General features: G+C 47.1%; 1 protein-coding gene across 7 annotated transcripts in view; it reads right to left on the bottom strand.

Annotated features, from left to right (window-relative positions):
* The window catches only part of FKBP6 (FKBP prolyl isomerase 6), a 53,662-nt gene extending 43,785 nt beyond the window's left edge, over nt 1-9,877 (bottom strand). The window contains exons 1-6 of one of the 7 annotated variants that reach the window (XM_029614519.1): nt 9,690-9,877; nt 8,689-8,806; nt 7,571-7,660; nt 4,262-4,464; nt 1,861-1,980; nt 695-889 (exon numbers count right to left, since the gene is read on the bottom strand). In XM_029614519.1, coding sequence (XP_029470379.1) covers nt 695-889; nt 1,861-1,980; nt 4,262-4,464; nt 7,571-7,660; nt 8,689-8,806; nt 9,690-9,704 — 741 coding nt within the window. In that variant the 5' untranslated portion in view covers nt 9,705-9,877. Of the gene's footprint in view, nt 1-694; nt 890-1,860; nt 1,981-4,261; nt 4,465-7,570; nt 7,661-8,688; nt 8,807-9,341; nt 9,434-9,467; nt 9,614-9,689 lie in introns of those variants that run through there. The other 6 variants (XM_029614514.1, XM_029614518.1, XM_029614513.1 and 3 more) reach the window with 6 other exon arrangements.
* Nucleotides 9,878-14,341: the final 4,464 nt, after the last annotated feature.

Below are 14,341 nucleotides of genomic sequence, written 5' to 3'. Positions count from 1 at the left end.
ACCAGGCCACAAGAACCTGGCAATTATCCAAACACTAAAAAGATCCCATGCTACTGATGCAATTAATAGCAGTGGCTATTCCCCAAGTAAACTTGATTAATAGCCGTTAATGGACTTCTCCAAGAACTTATCCAAACCTTTTTTGAACCCAGCTACACTAACTGCACAAACCACATCCTCTGGCAACAAATTCCAGAGCTTTGTGCTTTGAGTGAAAAAGAACTTTCTCCAATTAGTCTTAAATGTGCTACTTGTTAACTTCATGGAGTGCTCCCTAGTCCTTCTATTATTCGAAAGTGTAAATAACCGAGTCACATCTACTCGTTCAAGACCTCTCATGATCTTAAACACCTCTATCATATCCCCCCCTCAGCCGTCTCTTCTCCAAGCTGAACAGCCCTAACCTCTTCAGCCTTTCCTCACAGGGGAGCTGTTCCGTCCCCTTTATCATTTTGGTTGTCCTCCATTGCAACTATATCTTTTTGGAGATGCGGTGACCAGCCAGCAGTCCTTCAGGACACAGGCTGATATTTCCTAGATGACTGCAAGATTCAAAGCCTCTGGCACTCCCAGAGTACGTAAGGAGGATGTTCGCTGACAGAGCACTGCCTTCCGCTACACGTTCATGTGAGTGCTACCCTGGATTACGACAACCAATTCTTCCCTTCCGCAATTCAAGTCTGCTACTGCTCACCTGACCACACCTGAAGAGAGCTTTTGGGTTCCTGCTGTCAATCTCCAAGGCCCTCTCTCCGAAGCTCAGCGCCCGGGCAGGATGGTCCAGCTTCAAGTAGGTAAGCGACAGATTTAAGTACACCAGAAGCCTGTCCGCACTAATCAGCTGCTGTTCATTGCTGCCAACACGTTGGCAACTCAAGATCTTGGATGCCTAAAGTAAACAGGAGAATGTAAATCTTAAAAAAAAAAGCTTCCTGAAAGCATGGAAAACTAATGACAGATCTGTATTTGCCTTTATCATATGAATAGCAAGTGGCGGCTTTTGTTTAGAAATACAAATTATAGGGAAAATCATATTACACAGAAAATAAGGCTGCACTTTTGTAAAGTTGCACAATGCACTTTAGAACAAATTGCTCCAGTGTAAAAGCTCACAAGACAGCATCACTCCGGATCATGAAAGTGTAACATACCTCCATTGTGCGCCATGCAAAACGCTGACACAGCAAGACAATAGCGATTACGAAAGCCCTGGGTAAATGGCTTTTGAAAGCCGTCCTCTTGGCGACTTGTTAACTCTCAGCCCAATTATGGGGTAGATTTTTAAACGTGCGCGCGGGCGTACGCGTGCGCGCACTACCCAGCGCGCACACGTTATAAAAAAAAACAAAAACCCAAAAACGGGGATCGGCGCGTGCAAGGGGGTGCACAATTATGCACCTTGCGCGCAGCAAGCCTGCGCCAGGCCGTGCTGCCTTCCCCCGTTCCCTACCCCCCCCCACCCCACCTTCCCGTCCCCTACCTCTCCCGCGGTTTTCTTTTATTTCAAAACTTACTTCAGCCCTGGGGCTGAAGTAAGTTGCACGCACCAGCCGACTGCCGGCGCGCGATCCCCGGCACAGCGGCAAATGGCCGCTGTGTCGGAGGCTTCTGACCCCCCCCCCCCCCCCCAAGACCGCCCCTTTAGTAAAGCCCCGGGACTTAAATTGCGCCCCGGGGCTTTACGCGCATCGCCGGGCCTTTTGAAAATAGGCTCGGCGCACGTAAGGCGATTTACGCACGTAGAGCTTTTAAAATCCGGCCCTGTGTGTGTAAAGGCGTCCACATCACCAAAGCCATCCCTTCAATCACCGGCATCACTCTTGTTCCTAACCCTGCCTTCACTACCCTCCAACTCCTCACCCGTTTGTAACGGTCCTTGGCATCGTAGAAACGGCTCTGCCGGAAAAGGTAGTTTCCAAACTCCCGTTCTGTGTTTGCCACCTTCAGCACCTTCTCTAGCGGAAACATGTCCTGCACCGGCTATGGACACAAGCAGAAGGCATCATCAATTTGCATCATAGCGAAAAACATCTCCTTTCCTTCCAGATCAGTCAAAGGCTGCTCTCTTCAATAGGTAGCTGTATAGTGCCAATTTTTACTAGGACCTGGTCACAAGGAGGCCGATATCCGGTAGGCCAGGGAACGATAAAGTTACCCGGATATTCGGTAGAACATACCCGGACAAGCATTCTGCTGAATATAACTGGATAAAAAGTTATCCAGGTAACTTTAGGACAGGTTTACTGTGCCGCCTCTTTGTAGCCGCATATATTACGTCTGATGGGTAAATTTCAAATCGTGGGATTTTTTGGTCCAGATAACTCCTTTGAATATCAACCTCCAATTAGAGGTCATACACAGAGGAATGTAGTGGTTGACATGGGCTGGTTTTTTGTTTTTTTTTTAAACCCCTTCTTTCTTCTGCCTTTACTGAATGACAAAATGAGACACAAAATGCAAAAAGAGCTCGTGAGCAAAATTCTCCAGGTCTGGAATCAGAATATCGAACAAGTATACCTGGACTTTAGAGGAGAGAGAGAGTTGGGAGCACCAGAGAGCTCTCCAGTCACAAACACTTGGGAAAATAGTCTAGTTAAAATTTCAAACCAAGATTATTAAACTGAAACATCCCAAAATTACCAGACTCCTTTGAGTTTTGACCAGTTTAGATCCGTTTCAAAAGTAACACTTCACTTGGGCTTCAATTTCTTCTCCTCAGGAAATGGCAGTCATGAAGCAGTTTAATTTTATTTTAAAATTGTAAATAAAGAATACATTTAACAATGTCTTTAGTATGACGAGGCTTTCAGGTGCCTACTGTGCCCTATGAAGCTTGCATGCAAGCCCCATTTTCCACTGTTTTTATATAGTGTATTTAATAAATATTCTGGACATTTGATTTGTTGAACTTTGTTCACGATTTACATTCTAATTCTGCCCAAATGTTGCAAGTTGCTTCTGGTCTTCCTCTTGATTTATCATCTTTGTAATGACAAAATTCACAACTCCTAAAGTAAAAGGGGCTAAGACACAACCCTTCAATTCTACTCCAAAGCCAGTAGAGGGAGCTGTGCGACTGCCAATGAGCCTCTCTCACCTAACCTATGCTCCCTCCATGCATCATTTCCACCAGAGATCTGAGCCCTACCACAGTGCAGGCCAATTTGGATCTGCCCCACTCTTATGGGATTACCAAATCACAAGGATTTCTTACAAAGGACATCCAGAATAAATACCAGCATGCACTGGGGTGGGACATATGGTCAGGCTGCCCAAACCTGGTAAACAGAGGAGAAACTGTCAGACAGTTTGCATTTGGGAGATAGGTTTACGCCTGAGGGTATCCTCACTCAGAAAACACAGGGAAACCCTCAAAACAAGAGAACTGAGGAATTCACCGTAGACAGATACAAGAGAGGCAGAGGAGACACACACAGAAATGGAGCTCCTCAAAGGCTCGTAGTAACTTAATGGTGATCCATGATGGCGGCAGCACAAACCCCTGAAGCAGATGCTTTCAAAACATGGAGCCATATCAGCTAATTTAGAAATTTTTGCTATTTGACATCTGGATGAAAAATAAGATCTTCAGTTCATGCTTTGTGGGCATTTTGAATATTATGTTGATTGGTAGACAACAGTTTGGAATAAAACCACAATGTACATGAGGTTGTTTTGTTTTTTTTTAGTCATAAGCAGCACATTTTGTATTTTTAAATGCATATAAAAAAGAAAATGTATTTAAAAGAAACCTTCAAAATAAGGAGTAAGGGCGAACAATGATTATATTGAATGTATCAGCAGTGTATATACACTGAAGAGTACCTTAATATGAAGGTCCCTGCTTTCAATTACGATCATTGAGATATACGAGTCATACAGCAACTGTAATGTATCTATAATGTAAATACTACTATCCTTAACATAAGACTTGGGGGGGGGGGGGGGGGGGGGGAAGACAGCAGCAGTTACTACCATAAGAAACCTGCCGGGCAGACTGGGTGGACCATTTGGTCTTTTGCTGTCGTCATTACTATGTTACTATAGGTGGGTTTAAACGTGGTGTATTGAGCACAGACATGCTACCTCCTAAGTTTAAAGACCACTACCAAATCAAATAGCCAGGGACTAATAGAAGAGACATTTACAGTAGACAAAAGCTTGGATGCTATACAGACCACTGGCACACACATCATTAACGGGGAAGCCAGATCACAGGGACCCTGCCAAACATTCATGAAAATTGTAAAGAAAAACTTACAGGTGCTAAATCAAAGAACTTCTCAGACTCAGCAGTGTCCAGGAAGTCCAGCAGCTCCAGCTCGAAGAGTACAGTGGCATTGGGAGGGATCAGAGGGAGACATCCCATCTTCCCGTACGCATATGTGGGCTGGAAGAGATATCTGGACACCTCGCCCTTCTGCATGGTGAGCAGAGCGACCTCCATTCCCCCAAGTGTAATGTCTGCCAGAGAAGGAGAAGAGGAAGACAATAATACGAAGACCTGAATTAACAATGCAACCTCCCCCAAAAAAGCATAAATAATTTGTAATAGTAGTAGCAGTAGTAGTAGGGTGGGGCAAACAGATAAATGGCACTTCCAGAATTAATGAAAAAACTGTGAAGACATACTTCATTGAAATTCATGCATACTTACTGCATTAACCCATGCGGTCACCAAAGAAAATCCAACAGACTTCTCTGGATGCAATGAACTCCCACATTAACAAACATGCCTACAGTTCTACTTATGTAAAGAGAAATTACTATTTACCCGATAATTTCCTTTCCTTTAGTAAGGTCAGGTCAATCCCAAAGAGTGGCTAATACACCTCCGCCAGTAGATGGAGACACAGCAAAAGTTGATGTCACAGCCATATAGTCCTGCCCTGACACCAGCCTGCCAGTATTCTCTGGAAAAGCCAAACTGTGGACAAAACTGATTATACTCGAACATCATCATCAGTCAACCATTCATTTTTCTCAACCAACCAGTAACACGGAACTCAGCCAAAAGAAAACATACCTAGCAAACTAAGGGCTAGAAAAGCTACTCACCAGTTTTCGACAAAAAACAGGAATCATATTCTGCACAGCTCACCCAAAGAAAGGCTAACCACAAATTCAAACATGGGCAGCTGAGCGCAGGTCTGGGATAGACCTGCCCTTACTAAAGGAAAAGAAATGGTCAGGTAAGTAGTAATTTTTCCTTCCTTAGTGTTCGGGCAGGTCAATCCCAACAAGTGGGATGTACCAAAGCTAATCTTGAAAGGTCAGGTGGCTTCCAGTGGTCCAGTCAATGATGCCCACAGAAATATGGCATCCTCCCTAGTCCTAACATCCAAGCAGTAAATGCCTGGAGAAGTCTTACAAAGACGACATGCCACTCGCCAAATTTCAACAGGTGACAAACGAAGTTCCACCCACGATATCGCCTGAGCCCTTGTGGAACGTGGTCTAACCTGCTTCAGTAACGCTCAGCAGTCACAGTCTACTGTAATGCCTTACTTAAGCCAGCAGGCAATCATTGACTGCGCCATTAGTGCCCTGCTTACGCCACCATGGAGCACAACCAGGCCAGACTATCGAACACCTTTAGTCATCTCCAAATACCGCAATAAATAATGCTTGATGTCCAAGGAATACATAAGATGGTACTCCGCTCCATCTCTGTCCAAAGCGGGCATAGAAATTGACGGTTTCAAATGAAACTCCAAAACCACTTGGGCAAAAAAGGAGGACACAGTCCGAAGTTGAACTACACCCGGAGTCATATGGAGAAAATAGGCTCACTGCAGAAAGAGCCTGCAGCTCAGAGACTCAACATGCCAAACAGATTACAATCTCTAAGGTAAGCTGTCACAAGGAAAGAGTGTGCAACGGTTGAACAGTTGGACTTGCCAAAAACTCAAGGACCAAGTTAAAGTCCCACAGCATAACTGGAAACCGCAATGGGAGGGGGATGGGGGGGGGGGGGAGGGTGTGAAGATGCTCAACTCCCTGCAAGAACCAGATCACAAAGGTCCTCCACTGACTATCCCCCTAAAACAAGCCAGGGCTGCAACTTAAACCTTCAAGGTTTAAGGGCCAAACCCTTAAGCAAACCATGCTGTAAATTCCAAACTCAAAGGATTATCCACTTTGAGCGGTTGAGTACCTCGCTCAAAACACCAGATCTTGAAGACCCTCCAATCTCTAACAAACTAGAGAAGTAGAAAATTTTCTGGCCCAAAGACTGGAAATTACTGCAGGCGAAAAACTTCGCTTCAACAACAGAGCCCTTTTAATGGCCAGACCGCAAGACAGAACTGACCCAGATCCTCATGCCAAATGGGCCCCTGATGTAACAGATCCATCCAAGATAGCAGCCTGAGGGGAATGCACATCAGAAGGCTCTGAGAGATCAACGTGCCACAGCCTTCGAGCCCAATCTGGAGCCACTAAAAGGACAGCACTGACTTGACTTGCAATCTTCTGGTGCAACCTGCTTATCGGAGGCCAGGGTGGAAGCGCATAGAGAAAAGCAACACGTGGCCACTCCCGAACAAGAGCATTAATGCCCATCGCTTCTAGATCCCACCTCTGACTGGAAAAGCATGGAACCTTTGCACTGTTGAAGGGCGCCAACAGATCTAGATCTGGTAGGCCCCCATGATTCACCAGGAGCTGAAAAGCTTCATCCATCAGCTCCCATTCTCCTGGGTCTAAGTTTGTCCTGCTGAAGAAATCGGCACAGACATTGTCCTTCCCAGCAATGTGAAAGGCTGATATGCTTAGGCAATACTGCTTGGCAAACCGCAGGCACACCCAACTGAGCTGCTCGTGCTTCCGGTTTGTTGATGTTCCACAGCCACACATTCCAGCACCCTTGCACCACAAACTCCTGACAGTGAGCCCCCTCAGTCCCAGAGGCTTGTATCTGTCGTGAATACCAACCAATCCGGCATAATCAGGGAAATTCCTTTCCTGAGATGATCCGCCTGTAACCACCAGTCCCAACTGGGATCTCACCTCTAATGGGAGGAACAGCTTCACTGCATAGTTCTTCAACTGCAGACTTCACTGGGAGAGCAATGCGCTTTGAAGAAGGCGCATATGTGCCCTTGCCCAGGGAATCACTTCTAATGCAGCAGCTATCAACCCCAGATCCTGCAAATAAGACCCCACAGTTGAACAGACAGACATGCCAAACCAGGCCACAAGAACCTGACAATTACCCAAACACTAAGTCTATTCTATGTTAATTCTATGTTAATATATGTAGTTGGCCGCAAACTATCACTGAAAACAGTTAAAGACAAAAGCTGAAACCAGAATCCATAATCCATACGTGCGTGGAACACAGAAAACAAAGCTTAAATCTACTTTTTAAGCAGGTGAACATGTGACTGATGGTTGAACCATGATAACTAAGGGACAGTCTTTGGTTTCCCCAGCCCCACGTTAATACGACCCTAGCTGTGCTTTCCATTTCTTTTTACAGCACTGCATTAAGGGCGAGTGCTGTAGGATACAAGGAAAGAGAGAAGACAGCAAGTCAGCCCAGCAACTATTGGTCCCCTGGACGTACCTTCTCCAAGCTTCATCAGCCGGAGATTCCTTCGGTAGCAGTTGGTGTCAAAGGGTTTATCCAAATATTCCAGATACCCAGAGTATTTCACTGTAAGGAGGTGAAAGACAAAACAAGATTTTGAAATTACTTCAATAGAAGAGAGCAAACAATTTCACAATGCAAGTTCTTTTTCTATAAACTGAGAAAGCCAAGCCTCCAGGTCAGGTAATCAGAGCATTTACAAAACCTCTCTCAGTTTCTGATGGCCACCTAACGCAGATACAAAGCTACAAATGGTCCAATTCTTCCAGGGCTGTTCCCCACAGACACAGAACTGGAGAAATGCCTTAGTAAATTGATCCCTAAAAGTTAAACATTTATGCAGCTTAAACAGGCGTTTATAGGAAAATTGGTTCTTTCCCAGCTATTTTTCATTCCTGTAGTACCATGGATCAGTCCAGGCAGCTGGGTTTTGTCTCCCTTCCAGCAGATGGAGACAGAACGTTTGAAGGGCACCGCCTCTTAACCTGGTGTGCCACCTGCATCTCCCTCAGTATTTCTCTGCTCCAGCAGATGGAAGTGGTGCAAAACCTGTGGTACTGATCCTAAGCTAGGCATTGTGTAAAAAAAAAAAGGAAGAAGAACTCAGATTTGGCCTCCCAGGGAGTATTTAGGTCCTGGTAGGACCATCCTCCCTGGTTGTAGGTATTGGATAAGCAGGGGTTGGGAACCCTAAGTTTGCTCTTTGCCAGCGGGGTGACAGCTGGTGGTCCAGCTCCCTCCTCCCTCAGTTCCAGCCTCTGCCAGCTCTTCAGAGAAGTATCCCTTCCTTTTCTCTTCTGCTGTTAAAAGTTTTGTAAGTCTTTAAAAAAAAAAGAAAAAAGTCAGCAGCTGATTGGGAATCAGGCAGCAGTCAGATATGGAGGGCAGTAGTGGGCAAGGTTGGGTAAGAAATATGAGGATGGGGGGGAAAGGAGGAGAGTGGGGAATCTGTATGCGAATCTCCCCAAACAGGACAAATCTCAACCCGTCAGACCATTTTGGTCTTTATCTGCAGTCATTTACTGTGTCACTATGTTACAACACCTTTCATGATTTATTGCTGACAGCAGGATAAATAGGGAGCCATCTCATACCTATCACAGATGCATCAGGAGGTACCAATTCTCCGGTGCCAGCACGGATAACCTCCTTCAGTACCCCTCCATCTCCTGATATGTCCTGCATGCGCTGTCCCAATTGCTGGTACAGGGACTACAAGAGGGGACAAGACAATGCCAGATTAGATAAGTGCTGTACTTACTCCTGCTGACTTTACCAGATATCTGCTGCAAAATTTCAATCTGCAGTAATTTCAACAATAACTTGGAGGAGAAAAAAAAATATTTAGCATCTTTCTCATAGGGAATCTTAAGTGACATAGCGTGGTTGCGAAACTATGTAGGACCCAAAGTACTAAATTCTCTCATACTCCCTAATACAGAATGGGAAAAAGATCTTTCATACGTCTGGCTCCTACTCACTGAAATGTAAAAATAAAAAACCAAGCTCATGTATGTGATCATTTCCATCGGACTGTTAATATGTTTTTTACTAGCTTTTAAGAGCAATGCCCTCTTCGTCACATCAAGGCTCTCTAAAGCTGGTCACAAACGCACAGTTAGAACTTAGTGCAGTAAGTATCATCTGCAACTTGTTGACTTAATTTCTTCATTAGTGGATCTAAAAAGAAAAAAATATTTCTTAAAGTTCTTATATCTAAACAAAACAAACTAGCCAGCTATGGCACCTCTCATTCCGTGAAGCCAGAGACCACCTCGATGCTCCGGAAGCACAACCCCCAAACTAGGCCAGCCCTGTACTGCTAACTAACACTGCAAAATTCACACCCCGAGCCTCATTAGCACAACGTTACCAAATGCAATCACGTTTTTCAAATACTTCCAAGTTGCCCAATGGCTGCACCACGCTAAGGCAAACTGTACCCCCTTTCCCAAGGTTGAAACTTAAAGCGGCAACTCCCTGCCGCCCTCTGATCACAGCCTTCCCGCTCCCGCACGTGCTCATCCCCAATACCTCCCGCGCCTATGCCAGACCTCCCAGCCTAGTCCAGCCCTAACGCGCCCCGGGCACTGACCTCCGCTTTCGCCATCTCTCCGGGCTCCTGCCGCAGTCACGAGAGCAGATTAAGCGAACGCGGAGCCTGAGCCCGCCCGCGCTCACAGGCCCCGCCCTCCCAGCCTGTTGCCCCCAAGGGCGGTGCCGCTCCTGCGACTCGTTGCCCTCGTCCAATCCGGGAGGTCGGGTCTGGCTGTAAGCAGGACCGGAGGTTCAACAAGGGTTGTGGGGGAGAGAGGGAAGGGAGATTTATTTGTGTTTTGTGGACAAGATGAGAAAGAAATTGATTTGAGGAGGGGAGGGGGTAAGTGGTTGAAGAGGGAGAAGGGGGGGGGGGGGTGATCTACAGGATCTTTCCTGACATGCACAGTTGTCCTGCTGGCTTCCGGGCATCACCATTTCAGAGAGCTTTTGAGTTGTGGTCACCTTGAAATTCGGTGTGGCATGGGGACTCGGGGGAATGGGGTGTGTGTCAACGTTTGCTCTTCCATTTCTTCTCCAGTTTTACACACGTTCATTCTCTTGTCTCCACAACCCGGATGACACCCTCCACCTCCCACTCCCCCCCCCCCCCCCCACTACTCGCCCCGTTCCCTGATCTCAGCATTGTCCCTCTTCCCACCCCCTCCTAATCCTAACACTTTCCCCAATCCCTAATACTTTCCCCCCTTCACTTCTTCCGGCACTAGGCATAAGCAGAAAGGGTTCATACTGGATTCTATTCCCCAAAATCTCACTTAGCAGAGCAACCCTCTGTTCTCTGCACTAATCATTCCCCTCCCAAGTGGGATGCAGGTCACACAGGGGAGAGGATATGGATGAAGCTGAGGCTGGAAAAGCCTACCCTCTCCTGCAGGGAACAGAAAGGGGAGGGGGGTTGAGGTGAAAAGCTACTGCTCCCTAATTCAGTCCCTCCCCCTTCTGTTGGTTTTCCCTGTCAATAAGCAGGCTGAATTAGCCATGTTATCTGTGACTTCCTCTGGCGGCCCTGGGGTGGAGCTTTGACTCTGTGCGACTGCTCGTCCCTTCCCGCACAGTCGCCATCTTCCTTCAGTCTTTTTTTCTTACATGCTACATGCGGCGCTCACACCCTCTCATCTTCCTCCTAATTCTCTTCACAAGATTTCCAACAAACAGCACTTTTCAGTGCTATCATGGCACCGAAGCCGCTGGGCTTCACATAATTTTCCTGCATTGACAGTATGTCCATCACTGATGGACACAATTATTGTTACATCTGCCTGGGCCTGGACCACGACCAGTCCTCTTGCAAGGACTGCAGTCGGATGTCTCCCTGGGCCCCGATTAAGGGAGGGAGGGCACAAGCTCCTATGCCCCAACATCGGAGTGCCACTTGGCCCACTTTCTACGGGGACCAACTCAGATCGCCTGGAGAAGTCAAGGAGGGCTTCATTCCTTGGTCCACGCAGTGCCAAGAAAGGAAAGAGCCAGATGAGTCACCCTACCAAAGCTATCCAGCACCCTCATGCCCCAACGAAGCAGCAGGTGTTGGGGGGATGTGCTGACGGCAACTCCACTCAAAACAGCGTCGACAGGTACCAGCGTCTGGGTTCATGCACCGACGCAAGTGCCGAAGCGACTTGACGCCAACACTCAGCCTAAGACTGACTCAGAGCATGCGTCAAAGGCGAAAAAACATGACACGACACAAGAGCACGCCAAAGAACCTCGATGCACCGAAGAGTGGCCCCCATGCATCACTCGACGCACGCCAAACTTGCTACGATGCAGAAACAAGTGCCGGAGCATGCGTCTTCGATGCACATGATGCAGACAAACTGTGAGTCATGCCCGTCACAGAAGGGAATGCTAGTAAGCAAGTTTCCCCAGAAAGCCTCCCACAAGACAAAGCGAGACGTAGATCCTCAGGTTGTGTTTTCACCGGAAGAGCTTCTGGAGGTGGGTTTCTCGAACTTGGAACTGCTCTCGGAGGACCATCTCTCAGTGAGATCCTCGGGCTCCTCCGCAAGGGTGTATTCAGATATATCTTCTGTATCAAAAAAGAAGAGATATTCTCCTCAATTACAAGAGCCTCTGGGGAAAAGGCACAAGATGTCTCACAGGGTCGAAATTCCCACTCACCAGCCTAGGGGACTGGATTCTAACATCCTTCTCGCCGCAGTCCCTCCACCAAACAACAGACGTAAGCCTTCTCTGGATAGGAGGCATGAAGGAATCATAAGGGAGCAGCACATTCCTAGGGAAGGAGGGTTAGCTTCCCAGGCTATTTATTTATTTATTTATTTGGCACTTTTATATACCGATATTCATGTAACAAGTTACAAATCACCTCGGTTTACATTCTAACAATAACCGTTGCAAAAGGATGCATTACATTGAACAGGGAGAGCAAAACTAGGATCCAACGAAATGGGGATAAAAAGGAGATAACTGGGCTAGAGTATTGCAGGAACAACAATTTGATGGCTTGACTGTCCTCAGGGCGGTTTGCTAGTGAAGGGGTTCAGCTAGCAACGCTGCCTGAAATGTTCCAAAAGGTCATCCGAGTTGTACATAGGCTTCGCTAAACAACCATGTCTTTAATCTTTTCTTAAAGGTGTTAGGGCATTTTTCTAGTCGAAGCTCCGGAGGGAGAGAGTTCCATTGCATAGGTCCCGACGTGGACAGGGCTCTCTTCCTTAATGTAGATTTAATGGGGTGGGCCAGCAGGGTGTCTCTGTACGCTGACCTCACCGGTCTGGAGGGCATGTGAGGTTGAAGTGGGAACTTAAGATCCAAGGGGGTGATATTGTGGATGGCTTTATGGATGATCGTTAGAACTTTGTATGAGATTCTGAATTTGATTGGGAGCCAGTGTAGGTTCCGCAGGATGGGTGTTATCTGGTCTCTTTTATTGGTCTTGGTCAGAATTCTTGCTGAAGAGTTTTGAAGCATCTGTAAGGGTTTGATGGTATTAGCTGGGAGGCCGAAGAGAAGAGAGTTGCAATATAGCTTTGAGAATATGATGGCTTGGAGAACTGTTCGAAAGTCCTGGAAATGGAGGAGCGGTCTCATGCGTTTTAAAACTTGAAGTTTAAAAAAGCAGTCCTTGGTGGTGGTGTTGATGAAACTTTTGCAGTTTAGTTGGCTGTCCATGATGACTCCTAGGTTTCTGACTTGGGGGGAGAAGCCTGGTTGGTTAGCAGGGTGTGTGTTGGTCAATGGGTAATTTCCTTCTTGGGTAATGAGGAGGATTTCCGTCTTCTTGGTATTTAGGATCAGGTGAAGGGCTTTTAGAAGATTGTTTATGGATTGAAGACAGGTGTTCCAGTATTCCAAGGTTTTCAAGAGGGATTCAGTGATCGGTAATAAAATCTGAACATCATCTGCGTATATGTAATGAGATAGGTTTAGTTTGGTGAGGAGTTGGCAAAGCAGTAGCAGGTAGATGTTGAATAGTGTTGGGGATAGCGAAGAACCTTGTGGGACTCCCAGGGTGGCACTAATGGGGTTTGACTCACTGTTGTTGATTTTGACCTTGTAATATCTATTTTGAAGGAAGGACTTAAACCAGTTGAGAGCGGTGCCTTTGATACCGATGTCCGATAGTTGGTCTATGAGAATGGCGTGGTTCACCGTATCAAATGCCGCCGATAGGTCCAGGAGAATGAGCAGGCATGGTTGTTTTTTGTCGAGAGTCAGGAGGATGGAGTCTGTCAATGAGATCAATAGTGATTCAGTATTTCGGGCTTTATGGAAGCCGAATTGCGATGGAGAGAGCAATTTGTTGTTGTCCAGGAATTCCGAGAGTTGCCTGTTTACTATTTTTTCCAGAATTTTGGAAATGAATGGTAGATTTGCAATAGGGCGGAAATTGGCCGGGTCGTCTGGAGATAGATTTGGTTTGTTCAGTAGGGGTTTGAGGATGGCAAGTTTGAACTGGTCAGGGACTACACCTTGAGATAGCGAGCAATTGATGATCTCTGCAATAGGTTTGCCGATGGCTTCTGGGATGGTTATGAGAAGGTTGGTAGGGATCGCGTCCATTGGGTGAGATGCCGGTTTGATCTTCTTTAGCACGTTTTCGATTTCTAGCGATGAGGTGGGCTCGAAGGCTATGTCCCAGATATCGGAGATACCAAGTTTTTCACTTCCCTGGAGAGTGTTGCGTGTGCGGGCCGCGGTAGGCTCGCGGTCAGGCCCACTTACCCCCGTTTGCCTGCTCCAGCACCTTGTTCCACCTCTTGTGGCCATGGGCAGCTACCTCCATGTTTAGGCTGCCTCCGTTGCTCCCAGCTCCTCCGCGGATGTCCCAGCTCCACGGTGGCCTCCCTGTGTGGTCCGCGGGGAGACGCCGCCGTCTGGCGCCACGCTTCTCCCTAGGTGCGTGCGTGCAGAACTGGTCTACCTTTAAAGGGGCCACGGCGGGAAACCACCCCGCAGCCCCGGATGATGATGTCACTGGGTCCTGGTATATAAGGCCAGGCCCAGCCAGTGCTTCCTTGCCTTGGCAACAGGTCTCCATACTTGTCGTGTGCTTAGTTGCTCGTTCCTGCGTTTCCTCTGGGTTCCTGTTTCTCGGTTTGTTCCCGATTCCTAATCCTGCCTTGCTCCTGGTATCTGTTCCTGTTCCTGAGTTCCGTGTCTACCCTGCTTGTCTCGCTACTGACTGATACCTAGCTTGATCTCTGCTTCGTCTGACTATGCTAC

The sequence above is a fragment of the Rhinatrema bivittatum genome, chromosome 8 (assembly GCF_901001135.1).
Source record: "Rhinatrema bivittatum chromosome 8, aRhiBiv1.1, whole genome shotgun sequence".
NCBI classification, from domain to species: domain Eukaryota; kingdom Metazoa; phylum Chordata; class Amphibia; order Gymnophiona; family Rhinatrematidae; genus Rhinatrema; species Rhinatrema bivittatum.
The sequence above is the reverse complement of the archived record's forward strand: the minus strand, read 5'-3'. Positions and strand labels throughout refer to the sequence as shown.